This window comes from Camelus ferus, chromosome 32 (assembly GCF_009834535.1).
Source record: "Camelus ferus isolate YT-003-E chromosome 32, BCGSAC_Cfer_1.0, whole genome shotgun sequence".
Classification (NCBI taxonomy): Eukaryota; Metazoa; Chordata; class Mammalia; order Artiodactyla; family Camelidae; genus Camelus; species Camelus ferus.
This window is the reverse complement of record NC_045727.1, coordinates 11,129,359-11,144,871: the sequence shown is the minus strand read 5'-3', so window position 1 is coordinate 11,144,871 and position 15,513 is coordinate 11,129,359. Positions and strand designations below refer to the sequence as shown.

The 15,513-nt window shown below is 43.8% G+C and overlaps 1 protein-coding gene across 1 annotated transcript in view; it reads left to right on the top strand.

Moving 5' to 3' along the window:
• Positions 1-811: 811 nt before the first annotated feature.
• MAPK1 (mitogen-activated protein kinase 1) overlaps positions 812-15,513 on the top strand; it is a 71,522-nt gene continuing 56,820 nt past the window's right edge. The window contains exon 1 of the mRNA XM_032471841.1: positions 812-1,139. Coding sequence (XP_032327732.1) covers positions 1,024-1,139 — 116 coding nt within the window. The 5' untranslated portion in view covers positions 812-1,023. The remainder of the gene's footprint in view (positions 1,140-15,513) is intronic.

The following is a 15,513-nucleotide window of genomic DNA, read 5'->3' as shown; positions in this document are numbered from 1 at the left end:
TTGTGACTAGTTCTGAGTATCAGTGTGTTTGTGTCATTTTCTCTAGGTCTTGATGGTCTGGTTCTTAGTTTCTATCTTTGTGTTTCTATTTCAGTATGTCCTGTGTCTAAGATTCTGTCCATCTGTACCAGCCTGGGTCTCAGTCTCTGACTCTTAGTGTCTCAATCCACTACTCTCGAACCCCTTACTCGCTGTATATTTCTTCATAGCACTTATCACAACTCGAGGAGTCTCCTTTCCTCCCTCTCTCCCCATCCATCCATCCATCCATCATCTGGACGTAACTTCTAGGAGGGTGGACGCCCAGAACAGGGCAACACTTGCTGAACGTGCCTCTGATCAGCAGGTCCCGTCATGGCCTCTCGGCCTCCACCTCTGGGTTTCACACTTTCTCAGGATGCAAATGTCTTTCTCGGCCTCGGTCTCCCTTCCGATTTCTGTTCGGGTTTTGGCCCGGGCCCGCGGTGGGCTGCGGCGGTCGTCCGGGTGGCGCCCTGACTCAGGCAGGATCCACTCCGCGCCCTTTGCCGGGCGGGCAGTCCCTTGGCTCGGCCGGCGGGCCCCATCCCGACGCCTCGCGTCCTTCTGCGTCTGCTGGGCCGCCTCCCGCGCAGCCGCCTCCTGAGCGCACGTGACCGCGCCGCCTCCTCCTCCTCCGCCGCCGCCGCCGCCGCCGCCGCCGCGGGGCTCCGCCCTGAGCGCGCCTCTTCCGCCGGCCCGCGCAACCCCGCCCCTGGGCCGCGCCAGCCAATCCGCGCGCACGCTTCCCGGCCCCGCCCCGACGCCCTCCTCGGCGCGCTCCCCTCCCTCCGCCTGCCGGCCCGCCCGTCAGTCAGGCAGGCAGGCAGCAGTCGGTCCGAGTGGTCGGCCCTCTGCGGCTCTCCCGAGCGGCGCCCTCCCTGCTCCCTCCGGCCAGCGGCGGCGGCTGCGGCGGCGCGGTCCCCCGGGAGGCGCGGCGTGGGCCGAGCGGCGGCCGCGGAGCGTCGAGCCCAGCGCGGCGGCGGCGGCGGCCCGGCAGCCAACATGGCGGCGGCGGCAGCGGGCGCGGGCCCGGAGATGGTCCGCGGGCAGGTGTTCGACGTGGGGCCGCGCTACACCAACCTCTCATATATCGGCGAGGGCGCCTACGGCATGGTGTGGTGAGTGTCTGCGCCGCGGGCCAGCCGCGCCCGGCCGCGCGGCCGCGGCCTCGGCCTCCGCCCCCCGCCCAGACCCCAGCCGGGCTGCCCCGCCGTCCGCGCGCCGGGGGCCTCGGGCGGGGCCAGGGCGTTGCTCGCGGCGCGGGAAGGGGCGCGGGGCGGAGGCCGGGACCCCGGGACCCCGGGACCCCCGGGACGGGAACGAGCCCCCCGCTCCAGAGTGCTGGCCTCGCGGCCTTCCCTTGACGTCCGCCTGTGGAGCCGCGAGTTACTTCAGATGCTCGCGGCGGCCGCGGTCTGGAAAGCCGTTCGTCCGGCGTGTGTGCACAACCCCGAAGTCATCGTCTTGTTTGCCCTTCTCGCCTGCGTTTTCCGCGGCCAGCTTTGGTTTAGCACCTTCCTTGGTGCCTGTGCTGCTCTCTTGCGCAGGCTTTCTAAATAACGTGAAGCAGCACCCTTGTTGGTGTGGAATGTTTCAATCTTGAAGTTTTTAAGTGGATTTTGGTGTCGTACTGTTCGCGTTTCAGGATGGATAAGTCAGTCTTGCTCTCTTGACGTTAGTAAGGAGTCATTTGGAGTTGGACTTTATTTGATTTTTTTCCCTTTTATCCCGTGTGAGCTCTCGTACTAGCATAAAGGCATCCAGACGTTTTAGCACAATGACTGTGGACTTTTCCTGTTCGTGTTTCAGGGGTCAGTATGTGTGCAGCCCTGATGGAGTTCTTGCAGAATCACAAGCAGGCTCGCTCGTCTGGCTCCAGATCCCTCAGAAGCATTTGTGGAATGGGGGTGACGGTGTTGTTTTTTAATTAAAACCAATTACCTGTCATATTTTGTGCTGATGAAGACTTGCGGAAGTGTAGGTTCCCTTACACATAAACCTTCATGTCTTTTGTGTTGAATGAAGAAAGCAAACTATGAACACTGTCAAGTACTGTGCTAGGTACGTTATCTCATGTTACCTGAATAGCCACCTGCAGGGAAGGAAGGGTGGTGATATCTCTCTTTCAAATGAGAAAATATTTCAAGGTGAAGCCAGTTCCTAAGGTCATACAACTAAAGAGTCAGACTTGAGATTGTAGACTGAGATCCTGTTTCAGTTGCTGGAGCTCTTTTCATTACTCCCTGCTTTTATTAATTAGTGTTATTAGTAATTTTGGAATTTTAGCGGATTTTACTCTTACAAGCAAATTTATTTCAGAAACATACTCAAATATGAATGGTCATAATTTTAGAAATGCATAGAGGGAATGTTTAACCAAGAATGCTACCTAGGTACAAAAACTAGTAAAAATTCTTTAAAGAAAAAAAAAGACCTGAATATTTTCATTCTCTTCAGGAACAAAGTGCTTCACAGTATACAGCTGTGAAGATTCACATGAACTCAGAGGCTTAGGAGCCACAAGAGAAATTAAATTAGGTCAGGTCTGAAAGAAATAAAGTCCTAGAATGTGACAGAGAGATGGTCCTGCCCGCAGCATTGCTTCTCTGGCGTAGGTCTGATTGCTGTGCACCTGCAGGTAAGTGTGCCAGTCACCAGGCTCATTGTGAGAGGCTCGGAATTGCCCGTTGCGTCCTTGGGCCCTTAGAAAAAATTAACACCTAAATGTGTACTGAAAACAATCTTTATAGTTTTATGACATCTCAGTTGAAAGTGTTTTTTGTTTTTTTTGTTTTTGAAATCTGGTAAGAATTTTTCCTACCCTGAGGATGATTTAGATCTGGTAACTTTCTATCATGGCTGTCGACTTCTGTGACTTAAGTCTCTATTAGGTGAAATGCCAAGTTCTCTTACTGTAATTTTCCTTTCTTAAGTAAGAGCCAAGTACAAATATTATTGGAATTAGAAAACTGAGTCCGGATTATAGCTTTTTATCTTCGGGTTGATGATATTTAATACAAGAATTTAATCTACATTGTGTGTTATTAGTATTTAGTAAATATTGGTTAACAGTGCTGGGCTTATGAAAGATTTCTTGATTGAAATATTAATATTTGAATAACTGAAATTTTTAAAAGCTTAATGTTTCCAGAAGGACTTAAAGATTTTAAAGAAGACTTTTTTTTTTCATTTTCTAATCTGTTCATTAGGAATTTTGCCTTTTCTGTGCAAAGCCCTTTCCTAATCAGTATGTAAAGAATATAAAGAGTGGAGTCTGAATTGAGCCTTTCTGAGTGGGTGTGATTTTGATAGAAAGATAATAGGTCCAAGTGACAATCTAAGCTGTGGAATCCAATCCTGAAGAAGTATTTAGGTGGCAAATTGTGGAGGACTCTGTAGGCAGAATGGAGTTTGATTTTATATTTGTGCAACAGAGAAGCATCAGTGTTTTTGAAAACAGACAGGACATGATTAGTTTTGAAATTTTGGGAGACTCTAGATCAACACTGGTGAAAATGACAGGAAAAGACTGAGGTGGGGAATCAGGCTATATGACCTTCTGGAGGTGAAGTGATGCAGTGGCAGTGGAAGATGGAGATGTTAGAGTCAGTAATGGGCTCTTGTCAGAGGAGTGGTGGACTTTTCATCATGGCAGATATGGGATGAAGCAAAGGATGATGAGGTCTTACAGGGTAGGAGGCTGAAGAGGTGCGATTTGTATTTGGGAGAGATTGAGACAGGACATGTTCATGAAGTATGGGCAAGGTTGTTAATTATAAGGCTTCTAGTGTGGGGGCATGGTGGTGCCATTATTAGAGAAGGAATACTGTAGGCAGAGGAGATTTGTTAAGGAGATATAGTGAGTTCTGGTTTGGACTTGTTAAATTTATGATGCTGGTTGGCCCTTTAGGCTGTATCTAGAAGAAGGCATCCTGAAAATAAGAGGGACATCGAATCTGGAGATGAAAATTTGTGTAAGTGGTAGTCTGGTGTGGATAAACACAGATTCTTATTTGAGATAATTGGTTAGGTGAAGTTGCATGCATATATTCTGCTTGTTTATCTTTTTAGTAAACAATCCATAGCATTCAGTAGATTTTCAAAGGGTTCATTATCCCAGAGAGGTTAAGAACCAGTGAGACAGAACAGAAAGACCAAAGAAATAACCTTAGCAAACAAGTAGTTTTAAGAGTTGGGCAAAGGAAGAGGAAGCTGAGGACTGGTGAGATGTGTAAGACTTGGAGGGGAAAAGAAAAAATGCTATGAAAGAGAGAAGTTGATGCTGTCTGCATCATCTAAGATAAATACCTATTTTGGATAAATACAGCTTGAAATATTTTCTGAGTGTGACTGAGAGGTCATGGGGTCATCTACATAGAGATCTTAATTGAAGCTTTGAGAGTGGACAAGATGAGAAAAAATGTGTGAGCTGAGCGGAAGGAATGCCTGACTTTAGGTGTCTGCCACAGAAGAGGAGGAGGAGGTGTGGTCAGAGAGCAGAGAACTGGGAGTCCGCGTTGTCAGAGGAGCCGTAAACATAGTGGTCACTAGGGATCGGTGCTGAGGACTGTAGAGAGCACAGTGCAGCTGGACGACAAGCTATTGGATTTGTTGACTTTCAGCTCTCCTAAAAAACATAGTTTTAACCAAAATTTCGTTGTGATGACATTCCTGATGGTACAGTATCTGGTCCTGTTAAGGTTTCTGTGATTACGGCAAGCTCGTAGAACTACTTGTCACTTGTTTTTTTAAGCATATATTAATTAGTCCTCTTAACCACACTGCAGAGGTCGTTCCTTTCAGTAAGTGGAAATTTGAGACACAGCGAGGTTACTTAATTTGCCCACAGATACCCAACTAGGAAGTGGTAGAGCATCTCTGTCTGGTTCCTAAGTGACACTCAACCAAAGATCAGAGTTGAGAAAATACATACTTTCAATAACAAAATATTATTGTCTACTTTTTGCATGATTTGCTTTTTAGCCTTTTTAAAAACCTTTCGTGCAAGGTCATTCACTTAGAATTCATTGAGTACAGTTACCTGCGAGGACTCACGTCGTGCCTGCCCTTCAGTGCCTTCTGGTGCTCTTGCTCCAGACATTGGGGTGGAGTTGGGCGGGAGCACAGAAGTCTGGGGTGGCATGGGGCTGTCTGTGTCTGGCTTCACAAACCTTCCGGCTGGGTGTTGATGTTTGACTGGGAGTTGGCCTTGAGAAGTGCACACATTCCAGGTAGAGGAGAACGCACATACCAAGGCACAGAAGTCTGAACACAGCGTATCCAGTCAGGAAAACCAGGAGTTGTCTGGGAAGGGAGGGTGGGTGCCTTGGGGAGGCAGCTGGGGTAGGCAGGACTTTGTTTTCTAAGGAGTTGGGACTTGACTTGGTAAGTGAAAGTCATTGCAGGATGCCCTTTTTCAGCTGGTTCTTCATCAGATTTTGTGTCCCCTTCTTTGTCTCTCTTTGACTTTCTACCCACTGTACTTGTTGTGTCTTTCTGCTTATTTAGGGCTACTCAGTGGGTGTGACTTTTATCCCATCTCCAAGGGCATTTTGAAATGTACATGTGGGTTTTGCTTTACTTTTTGTTGTTACATTGATTGGGGGTTGTTATTGGCCTTCAGTGTGTATGTGGTGGAGGCGGACCTGCAGCAGAGGAACGCCTTATTAAGATGCCAGTGGTGTTTCCCTCCAGCCCATCCCCAAGAAAGGCTGGGCCCTAGGCAGGTCCTGCCTTCCTCTGAGATTCTTCTCAGTGAACTTGTTCTTACTACTCTCAGCTCTAGCCCTCCCCCCACCTCTCCCTGGAACTTTGCTGGATATTGGTACCACCTGCTTGGAAGGCAGGACCAGCAGTAGTATAAATCATCGACAGACACTCCAGACCAGATTCCTAGTTGTGCTTGTTCAACTGTTAATGTAACTTTTAATGAAGAAGTGTCTTGTATGCTTTTAGGAGCTCAAAGATGTGAGGAGACCATCTTAACACAAGCAACAGAAAATCCGGAGTTTCTGAAGTTTGGGGTGCAAGTAAAATGCAAACAAAATTCATTTGGATATTAGTAACATCCCTAATAATGTGCTCTGGTGGTTGGCTATAATTGATATGCCATTCTGATGGATTTAATTTGTATGTTCTCAATTCTCAAGTAATAATAAAAGGATTTTTATGAAAAGCATCCAAGTTGAATTTTCCAGGAACCATGTATAGTTTATTCCTCATCTTGCTTGCATTCATGTATGTCCTAAGTGAAAAACAACCAATTCCCCAACGAACGTCTTGAGCTACCCCACCACAGGTCCAGCCTGCTCTGCTCGTCCACCCGCCTGACCCTGAGATACTCTTTCTCGCTTTTTACTTCTCTTTTCTCTTTCACTTCTTGGGGCTCCCGTGCATTGGAAAGCCAACAGGGTAGATGTTCTCCAAGGTCCCTCTCAGGTGCTCAGTCTTAGGGCAGGCTCTGGGCTCTGAACCCGTCCGTGGCTGATAGGAGGTGGGGTGTAGGGGTGAGGTCTGCATGGACCATGACCAGCTGACTAACATTAGTTGCAAGCTTGCTTCAGGTGCTGTGGTTTCAAAGTCATTTTCATCCTCATCTTTACAGATAAGGAAACCAGGTCTCAGGTTACTTGTCCAAGGTTCACAGTCAGTAAATGTATAGCAGAACTGAGATCTGTCTAGACTTCAAAACCTATAATTTTTTTTTCCCTGAACTACTGTAGGCTTTCCTCTGTGACAGCAAGTTGCCTGGAAACGTGCTTCCTCCAGCCTGGGTTCCTGAATGTATTGGCACCAAAGTATAAAATGATGATTGTCATGGCCAACTTGGGCCTGTTGTAGAGATGGGAGAGGGAGGAACCAGAAACTTGGAAGGGGTGAGGGAGGTAGGGTCAAAGCAGCTTCGTTTTTATCAGAAGGGTGTTTATCAGTGTTGATCCTTCTCACTCCTGCATACCTCCACTGGTTGCTTGATTTTCATTCATTTAATAACATTATTGAACGTGTACCTGACTTACATGCTAAGCAGTAGGATCGAAGTGGTTTTTACTTTTTGCTCTAACAGGAAAGTAATCACATTTACTGAATATGATGAGGTGCAGAGGAGTAGTCTGGGAGGATTTCCTGGAGGAAGTGCTGTTTAAGCTGGGATCTGGAGAATGACTTGGAGCTAGCTGAGTGAAAGGTAGGGAGGGCGCTAAAGCGTTTCAGGTGCTACTTGTAGAAAATGGGTTGTAGAAATTGGGGAGTTTGTGACTAAGATCCAGGGCTATTTCTCGTGGTGTTACAGGGACAGGAAGAACAGTTAAAGCTTCAGGTATGGTTGTAACCAGGAGCTAAAAACTAGACCAAGGCAGCTACTTCCCTCTTTACATTTACAAAATCTTCTTGCACCCTGCATCTCTGCACGGCTGTTTTTTTGTTTTTTCTCTTTTCACTTTTACTACATCCCCATGCACTTGGCAGAAGAGAGCTAAGCATAACTTCCTGGAGGTATGTGTCTTCTGAGCACTCTGACTCCTGGGGGAGATAATTTGATCCAGCTTGGGCTAGTATCCACCACTGGTCTGGGCACCTGAGGCCCAGGTGGAGTCATGTGATAAGGCTGGACCTCTCTAAGGTGGCACGGTGAGGCGGGAATGGGTATGAGATGTCTCCCTCTGACCTCTGACTAACCAGGTTAGTTCTTGGTACTGCTTCCCCGGCTCTTGTGCTGGGCCGAGGCCTGCTGTTGGGGGATGAGGGGAGCGGAGGAGGGGAAGGAAAAATAGTTCAGGCAGGAGAGGGGCTTTGGGCTGCTTTTAGGGCTCTTCCACCTTCCTGTCTCTGGCAATATGGGGTTGCCAAATTGGGTGGCATTATTTACAATTTATTTAATATTTGGTACATATATAAGATGTGAGGTATGCAGCCTAACAATAAACAGCCCAGAACCCACCACCCACTGACTGACTTCAGACTGGATCTCTGGCTGGGAGTCTGTACAGTAGGCTGGGTAAGAGCGTGGGCTCTGGACAGCTGCATGTGGCCTGGGCTTGTTTTTCTCTCCTAGAGAAGGGGTAGCGATACCCTCCTCAGTGCTGGGAGGATTGGATGAAACTTGTAGGTGAGCCCTGAGCCCTTAGCCTTGGGTTAGCACGCTCTCGGGTTAGTTGTTACTCCCTGGAAGTGAACGAGCCTGGCAGGACCGGGGTCCTCCCTCACCTCAGTCTCTTGGACATGGTCCTAGAGTGCGAAGCAGAGTCCGCAGAAGTGAGACTGTTAGACTTGGGTCACATAGTTGTGTGGTCTAGGCCAGCCCCTCTCCCAGTGAGACTTAACAGAGCATCTTCTGTGCTCTACCCTGGTCCAGGTCCCCCCCCCCATCCCCCACCCTGAGGAATGCTGCAGCATGTTGGAGACCGACTGGTAAGGAAACATTACTGTGTCACGCAGTGAGAACACTGATATGAGATCATTCTGGACAGAGCTGCCTTCTCCACCTGGGCTTCCCAGTCACTAATTAATTCAGCAGTGGTGTCTGTCTGTACTAGTACACATACTAGTTGTTCAGCTGCTTCACTGAACAACACGTCTAGTCTCCAGGCAGCTCTTGCCTGGCTTGAAGGGAGGATTAAAAAGGCTTGGTCAGACCTTGGCTTTAAGTTCCTCCTAAGGAGCGTCCTTTTGTTTCTCTTTTTTATAGCACTTATCACAAACACAGGTCTAAATATTTTCAGAATTTATTGATAAATCATTTAATTTTAAGTGGCTGTCCCTATTTTTTTGCGTTTGGGAAACTGAAAAAGGTGGTTTATGCACAAACCTATTTTTTAAGTGGTTATTCTTTTTTTTTTAACATTTTTTATTGATTTATAATCATTTTACAATATTGTGTCAAATTCCAGTGTTCAGCACAATTTTTCAGTCATTCATAGACATATACACACTCATTGTCACATTTTTTTCTCTGTGAGTTATCGTAACATTCTGTGTATATTTCCCTGTGCTATACAGTATAATCTTGTTTATCTATTCTACAATTTTGAAATCCCAGTCTATCCCTTCCCACCCTCCATCCCCCTGGGTTATTCTTTTTATTGTTATGAAATGAAGATAAAACCTCTGAGCAGTTCCTGTAGTAAGCAGATACTTTTCTTTTTTCTTACATATGCCCCCTATTTAAGAATTACATAGTCTGTTGTAAGACATAAAACTGTGGTTGACATATAAGAAGTTGATGGGACATCCTAACCAAGAAAATCAAGTTTCTTGTTCAGCTAGTCAGAATCTTCTACACAAATTCAAACTTTGTCGCTATAGTTTGCAACATTATTTTAAGTAGTATTGGCATTGATGGATTTGTGTTTCCAAACCCGGGTACTCTCCAAAGCCTCCTGCCCAGGTGCTGGGGGAGGCTGGTGATGGAGTCAGTCTAGTGCAGCTTCTGAGAGTTCCCTGTAAGGCAGGCTGGAGGGGCCCGGCATAGGCGAGAGCATGAGGCTGCAGCTGCTGAACTGTCAGGGTCCCATGTCCTGCAGTTTGGACTTTTAATTTGGGTTAACAGACTCCTTTAAAATGCTCATCCCTCTATTTGTACCATACTGATTTTTTAAAAAATTGACCAAACAGCAAGCAAAAGGAGGCTGTCCCTTGTTTTCTACTTTTTATTTTAAAACAGCTGTATCAACATAGATTAAAATTCATACAATTGAAGTATTCAATTCACTGCACATTTACAAAGTTGTGCAATCATCACCACAGTCCAGTTTTAGAAAAGTTTCATCATTCCAAAGTTTTTTATCTGGTGTTTTCTTAGAGTATTTTGAGATTCATCTATGTTGTTCCCAGGACAAGTAGTTATGTTGCTTTTTGTCATCAAAGAGTAATTAATTGGATGGCTTCATTAGATTATGGACATTTGGAATGTCTCCAGTTTTTGTTGTGAATAATTCTGCAATGAACATTCATCTGTAAGTCCTTATGTGGACATGTGTTTTCCGCTTCCCTTGGGTACGTAGGGTAGAGCTGCTGTGGGTAAGTAATGTGTGTGTATTTTGGGGGGAAGGGATGGTAAATGATTTTATTTTAAACCGTAATAAGACTGCAGATTTATTGAACAAACGAATACACTGGGTGCTGGCCACTGTGCGGGCACTGGAGCAGCATGGTGACAGTCCTGGTCCCGATGCTGCAGTAGTTTACTCTCAGAGGGGTGGCGGACTGTCGCCCGCACGTGACACTTCAGCTACTGGTAGGTTCTGTGAAGAAAATCAGAATGGGGTTAAAAGGGTACAGAGTGGAAAGAGGAGCATGATTTTTTCTTTCTGTAATTAATTATGACGTTTTAAATGCTACATATTTAACAGAAATTTTTCAGCAATCTTAAATGTATAGAAATGGCGTAAACAGTGCAAAGGTTTTTCCCTGGATCATTTGAGAGTCAGTGCTGGTCCAGTGCCCTGTCTCCGCAGAACAGCACACACATCCTGCACAGCATGGCCATCCCCTCCAGGCAGTGACGCCGCCCTCCTGGGGCTGCTTACTGCTCTTCGGACCCTGCTTAGCAGGTGATGTTGCACTTAGCGCCTGTCTCCTTGGTCCCCTTCAGGCCGGAGCAGTTCCTCACCCTTCCTTTGGCTTTAATACCTTGACACTTTGGCAAATTGGTGTGTTTTTAACTTTCTGAGAAACCACCAGACTGGTCTGCAGAGCACCATTGTGCACCCTGTCTGCAGGAGGGGATGCTCCAGTTCTTCATGGTCTTACCAGCACCTCGATTTGATTCTGTTCCGTCTGGAGAGGTTGTAAGTGGTACTGCGTGTGGTCTCACTCTGCCTCTCCCTCATGACTGATGACGACTGTGTCTCTTTGTATGCTTATTAACCAGTTGTGTATTTTGTTTGGTGACATGTTCAGTCGTATCTTTTGCCCATTTAAAAATCCTCATCTCTCATTTGATTTGTTTTTTAAAATTTTTTGAGGGTGGGAAGTAATTAGGTTTATTCATTTACTTTTTTAAGAGAGGTTCTGGGGGTTGAACTCAGGACCTTGTGCATGCTAACCATGTGCTCTACCACTGAGCTATACCCCCTCATTCGATTTAATGTATATAGTTCAGCTTTCCAGGTTTTCCTCTAGAAGAGTGACAGCCAGGAATTGGAAGCATAATCAAAATCTAATCATGAGGCAACACAAGAGAGACCCTAATTCAGGGATATTCTACAAAATAACTAGCCTGTCATCTTCAAAAATGTTAAGGTCACGAACGTGAAGAAGACTGAGGAATTGTTACAGGTTGAAGGAGTCTAAGGAGATGGACAACTGAATGTGACTGGTGATTCTGGATTGGCACAGTAGAATGAGCCTGAAGACTGCAATGTAGCAGTGTTAACTTTTGATTTCATATGTATGCTTTCTTTGTAGGAAAAACACAGTGAAATATTAGAGGGTGATGAGACATCATATTGGCGAACTTACATACAGTTGCTTCAGAGAGTAAAAGTTTGATGACCTGTATTTACAACTTTTCTGTACTTGGAGGTTTAGTTTGTTTTCACTGAAGAGTTGTTGGTGAGTCTCAGGAAGGTTCTTGTGAGGGTGTACTGAAATTTGGGGTAAGCCTCAAAAGACATCTTTCAGCCAAATGAAAGCGCACTGGCCTGGGAGTTCGGGGACCCAGGTCTCAGTCCCTGCCTTCATGGACACTGGATGGGCGTGTGCTCCTCACTTTGCTTCTGCAGGTTTTAGTTTCTCTACTGTGTAAAAGTACGGGATTAGGATAATCTCCAGGGTCCCTGCCCTCCAGAGCATCATGGGAAATTAGCACATGAGTACACAGACTGCATGAGGAGGACACCTGCGGGGAGTATCTGTTACTGTTTTCTTCTGTCTAGTTTAGTTTACCTGAGAAGTCTCTGAATAATGACTAAAGAGAGGTAACAAGTAGGGGAGCTATTAATAACTGGCAAAATTATTTACTTCAATGTTAAAAGCCCAAAATTAAACCCTTGAGAAAAATGATGAATTTTTATACCATAAAGACAAAGTTGGAACTTAATAATACTGCAGTACCAGAGTAGCAGTTTATCTCAGGGAATTAGATTATTCATGTGTATTTGACTGAAGAGAGAGGTTTTAATTCAGTGGCTGGAATGGATGCTCAGGCTGCTATATTGTACTTGGGAACACATGTATAGTGAGAGAATGTGGCATTTCAGAGAGAGGGAAATTCTTAAATAGAACTGATTAAAAGTAATTCTGGAAAAAAACCCCCAAAACCTTAGTACAGTCCTATTTATAGTATAAGTAGTTTTAACTGAACAGCTGAAGGAAATAAGCAAAAATACATTTCTCCAGTTAATATCTAAATTGCCACTGATCACAGGTCAGACTTGCGAAGTAGAAGGTAAAACCTTCAGGACTCACCTGGGTCACCAGGTTTTATTCTGAGTCAGTTACTGAGTTCAGGGTACTGCTAGTCTTTGCTTCAGTAGATATGGGAGAATGTTGAGTTTGGGGCTTATTTGAAATTTCCTTCCCTTTTCAGTCTGTTGGCGCTGAAGCCATCCTCAAGCTTGTATTCCCCTCATTGCATCATCTTTCTCTCTGTTCCGTGGTTGAAGAAGATGCTTTTTTTTTTTTTAAAAGGCTCAATATACTGCTTTCCCATAAGTTATTTTTTACTGCAGGACCGTATAGACATATAAAAGTACTTGATGCTATGTTTTAGACCAGTGAAAAACCATTCTATAGTAGAGCTTGGTAACCTCTTTCCAGCCATTTCCAGGAATGTCCACCTCTTACTGAGCCATTCTGCCTGTTTTGTATTTTGCTAATGTTTCCAGCATCCTTTCAGGACAACTCTGATCCCTTACCATTCAAGTGGTAATAAAGGTGATATTCTTTAGGAGTGTTGTAAATTCTTTCTTTAGTCCGAATTGAGCTGGAAAGAAAAGGCATTTGTGGGTCTCTATCCACTCTGACATAATGGCTCATAGAAAGAGCCGTTTATTTCCTGCCACTAGGAAAGTATAAGATAGAAATTAGTCATAAGAAGGCCACAGTTTTATAGATAGTTCAAGAATGCTTCTGGTTACCCCAGCAGACAGGACGTAGCATTCAAGAACTGGTAAATGTTTATCTCACATCCTAGAATTTAATACTTACCAAATATAAATTGGAAAATATTTTGGCCTTACATGGTTTCTGGCTTCAGCAGGAGAAACTCTAGTGTTTCCCTATTAAGTAAGATGCTGGCATTGGGCTGAGGTGTATTTTATTCATGGAAGTACCCATCACTCCTGTTTTGGTTGTTTTAACATAAATGAGTGAATTTTGTCAAGTGTGTTTTTTGCCTCCATGGAGATGATTGGTAATGAGAGGTTAATTAACTCTCTTTAGTGTTACTAACATGACAATCATGTTAATGGATTTCTTTATATTGATCCTCCTTTATATTATTGGAATAAATCCTGCTTGGTTATATTGTATTCTCTTAATGTGCTGTTGGATTCTGTTTGCTAGTGGAATATTTTGTGTTGCTATTCATAAGTGATACTAGTCTATTTTGTTTCTGTGTGTGCAGTCTGTCTGGTTTGGGGTTTGTTGTTACACTTGCTTCATAAAGTGAATTTGAAAGTTTTCCTGTGTTCTGAGATAGTACGGGAACTACCGTATCTTCAAATGGAGAGTTTCCCCGTGTAACCATTGGCTGATGCTGTTTTGTGTCTCTCGGCCTGCCCTCCAGGTTGTTCTCCACAACCACCATGTGACTGCTGTTTCTTTAGAGTTTATTGTCCATTAAGCACCTTCATATGTATCACCCTTATGTGAGGATCCTTAAGCAGTGTAGTACTTAGCAGTCCCTGGTTTTGAATTTTATGTAAGTGGAATCACTGTGTGTATTCTTTAGCTAGCTTTGTTCACTCATCATGTTTCTGAGTACAGCTGATCATTTTCACTACTTTCATGTGTAGTATACCACAGTTTATTCATTCTACTATTAATGGACATTTGGGTTGTTTCTATTCCAGTGTTTCTGAGAATAACCTCATCCATTTCTCCTGATACACAAGAGTTTCTTAGATGCATCCCCAGTAGTACAGTTGCTGGGTGGGAGGGCACACGCATGTTCACTAGGTGATGCCACGTTGTTGTCGTAAGTACCATATCTTTTGTTAAATTGATTCCTTGGTACCTTACATTTGTTGTTGTTACTATAATTTCTGTCTGTACTGGTTTATAGAAAGGCTTTGACTTACAAATTGATTTTATGTCCTGCAACCTTACTAAAGTCTTATTACAATAATTTGTGCTGAAATTCTTTTAGGACAAGTATATCATCTGAAAATCATGACAATTTTGTTTATTTTCATTACTTTGACTTTTTTTCCCCTGTCTTAAGAGCAGTGGTGAGAGTGGGCGTTGCTAATGTTAAAAGTAAAGCTTTAATCTAATGAGAAGGGCTGTCAGTTCTGTTGGTTTTAGTGTAGATTTTCTTATTAGTTTCTCTTTTTCAAGCTTTTCAAAGTTTTTTAAAAATCCTGAATGATTGTTGAATTTCCACAGTGCTTTTTTACTGCTTCTCTAGAAATTTTTATGTGGTTTTTCTTCTTTAATCTGTTACAAATTTCCAATAACATTAAAAGGTTTCTCTAATGCTGAATCAGTTTGGCATTCCTGGGGTTAAGCCCAGCGTGGTCATGAGGTATCATTGTCTACTGCTGGGTTTGGTTTGCTCATGAACGCTTGGGGTTTTCTCCTTTTGCTCGTGAAGGAAATGGGCCTGTAGTTGTTCCTTTCTCATGTTCTCCTCTGGTTTGGTATCAAAATTAGACCATCCTTACAAAATTAGTTAGGAAGTATTCCTTCTTTTCCTATATACTATTTCTGTTTCTGTAAAATTGGAATGATTGAGTCCTTAAAAGTTTGGTAGAACTTGTTTGTGAAGCAGTCTGAACCTGTTCATTTGGTCTTCATGGGAACGTCTTAAACTACTGATTCAAAAATTCTTTATAAACAACATAAGACTTCATTTTCTATTTCTTCTTGATAAATTATATTTTTCTAGGAATTCATTTTACTTGTTTCTGCATTTATTGGAGTATTGTATTTTCTTATCACTTTTAATTTCATTTTGATGTATTTAAACAGATATAAAACATTACTTGTTTAAAGAAAAAATTAATAATGTAATTAGTGTGCCAACTGTAGAATAGAACATTGTCAGTATTTTAGAAATGTCTTATCAAATCTCCATCTAGAGGTGACCACTATCCTCACTTTTGTGATAATTGCTCTTTTCTACCTCTCTCCTTTTTAGTTTTTACTTAAATTTTTTTTATTATTTAAATTTTTTTACTTTAATTGAAGTATATATGTAGAACAGTGCATATATCATAAGCTTACAGCTTGATAAACTTTCACGAACTAAGCACACTCATGTAACTAACCAGTGTCCAGATCAGCCTTCAAACCCTAGCACCTTAGAAGCCCCCCTGGACTCCCTTCTAG